General features: G+C 41.4%; 1 protein-coding gene across 1 annotated transcript in view; it reads right to left on the bottom strand.

Moving 5' to 3' along the window:
- The window catches only part of GIPC2 (GIPC PDZ domain containing family member 2), an 81,196-nt gene that overhangs the window by 2,873 nt on the left and 76,143 nt on the right, over positions 1 to 2,180 (bottom strand). The window contains exon 6 of the mRNA XM_011355550.2: positions 3 to 209. Within this exon, the coding sequence (XP_011353852.1) occupies positions 58 to 209 (152 nt within the window). The 3' untranslated portion in view covers positions 3 to 57. The remainder of the gene's footprint in view (positions 1 to 2; positions 210 to 2,180) is intronic.

Here is a 2,180-nt window from a genome sequence, read left to right as displayed (position 1 = left end):
AGATTTTTTTTAAAAAGGAACAAAATGGTTCATTTTTCCAGTGATGGAACATCCACATCATAATCTTCCTCCTTTGGCATCACCGATGGCTCCCCAAACATCAAAGACAAATTCATCTGGGAACGCAAAGTCTCCGAGAGTTTGGTCAAGTGCCACAGCAAATTCATCTGGATTACCTTTGTCTCTTCCAGCTTCAAACATTGTGGTAGCTATAAAAAATGATTTTTAAAAATTAATGATACATGAGACAGCATCAGAGAATTAAGAAAAATAGCACCAGGAAAATTACTTAGGAAAAGTAACATGCATAGAAATCACATATTTCTAGTACAAAATAAAACAATAAGATACTCTCCATCACATATTAAGGTAGCAAAGATATTTTTAAACAATCTGTCCACTGCACCCAGGTTTGTAGCTGCCACCCTGCCCTCTCCTCCACTGTGGAGCCCATCGATCGGGAACCTCTAGCATTCCTGTGAGTGGAGCAAGAGTTCCTGAAAGAAAACCTGTGGCTAGCCCTGTCAGGAAACTCAGGTTACATCCTACCTTCACTTCCCCATAGTCACTAGCTCTCCCTCTGCTCTCTCTGCCCTCTATACCAGCCTCCACCCTCAACGATGATGGCAGCAAGTCCTCCCTTCCCAAAGAAAAACCAAAACAAAACACGATAACAGCTTGCAATGGGGCAATCAAGTCAGAGAGAAGAGGAGGAAGAGATCTTTCTACTCCTGGAATCGAGGTAACATTTTCTGAGCCCCTTTCCAGTTTGGGACAGAAAATGAAGGTGGTGCCCTTGTTCTGTTTTTCTAGAAATTGCCTGGGGAACCAGCATTTCCAGGTGTACACATTCCCATGGGACCTGCCCCAGTTGGCTGGGAGCCCATGAGGCTCAGCTGGTGTTTTTCTCAGCCCCCTATAATACCAGCGACTAGAAAGAGATGGTGCAGATATGATGTGGGATTTTGGTGAAGAACTTGCAGGTAAAAGGTAAACACCACAGCCCAGCTTCTCTTTTCCTCTCACGTTAAGGTTGAACAAATCAAAGGTTGAATAATTTCTCTGAATGAGTCAAGAGATCTGGTCTTTTAGCTAAAATCCACTAGGGCTCTTAAGAGCATTTATGAATTGTTCCTCATCTCAAACAGTTTAGCATCAACACACGCAGTCTATGGGAAAGGAAGGAGATTCCATAAAAGGGCACCACAATCAGAGCAGATGTGAGATGTAGATGGGGTAACCTGGCACAGGAAGCAAAGCCCTAGTAAGGTGAGGAAGGCTTCTACATGGCTGGACAGCCTGGGGAAGGGTGCAGAGTCCAGGCATGGTAAGGATGGCATGGCATGGTGACAGCAGCCACACTGATGAGAGATTGGTTACATACATGAGGAGAGATCACATAAATGTGTGTGTAAAGAATAACGGGAACCAGGTTTTGACAGGTTTGTCACTATCAGAGAAGGATAAATAGGGAAAGGTGAGAAAACTAGAATGAACCCTGTGGACTTAGAATAATAGAGATCAGTGGAGATATAAATGTATATATTTCAATAGAGAGATTACAAATATAGAGGTAAATACCTGAACACACATTCCTCAATCCTATGGGGGCCTGAAAGCAGTGACAACCTCATAGTAATGAACACACAAAGCACCCAGATCTTGGTTCTTACACATCATCCTGCACTAAAAAGTCTCAGAGTTCCTCAGAGAAATGGCTGAAACAGGCAAAGTACAATATGAACCAAGAACATCTTCTGCCAGAAAGTAAAGAAGTGTCAAAAAATGATTGGAATGTGTGAAAAAGGCAGAGAAGTCAAGAGTGAAAAGCTCCCACTAACCAAATCAGGGACAATTTGAGGCATCGAAATAAGTAGTATGGTAATAGATTATAATCTCATTGAACAAAACAGGAAACCATAAATCCAAAATGAAATGATTGAATAATTGGTAGATGGAAGGGAGAGAAAGAGAGAAGTTCCGAAGGAAGGTTGATTCATGAGGGAGAAACAGGATATTTACATAGTTTCAAAATATCTCCCTACCAAATTCTTATTAATTACAAGGAGAATAACTTTACAGTAGGGCTTAGCAAATACCACCTTAAACAAGTCATCAATATGAACAATGCCAGTAATAAAACAAATCAAAGTCCTGTGCCTCCTGATAAGATGTAATGA

This window comes from Pteropus vampyrus, unplaced genomic scaffold (assembly GCF_000151845.1).
Source record: "Pteropus vampyrus isolate Shadow unplaced genomic scaffold, Pvam_2.0 Scaffold22, whole genome shotgun sequence".
Classification (NCBI taxonomy): Eukaryota; Metazoa; Chordata; class Mammalia; order Chiroptera; family Pteropodidae; genus Pteropus; species Pteropus vampyrus.
This window is presented reverse-complemented; position numbering and strand designations above follow the sequence as displayed.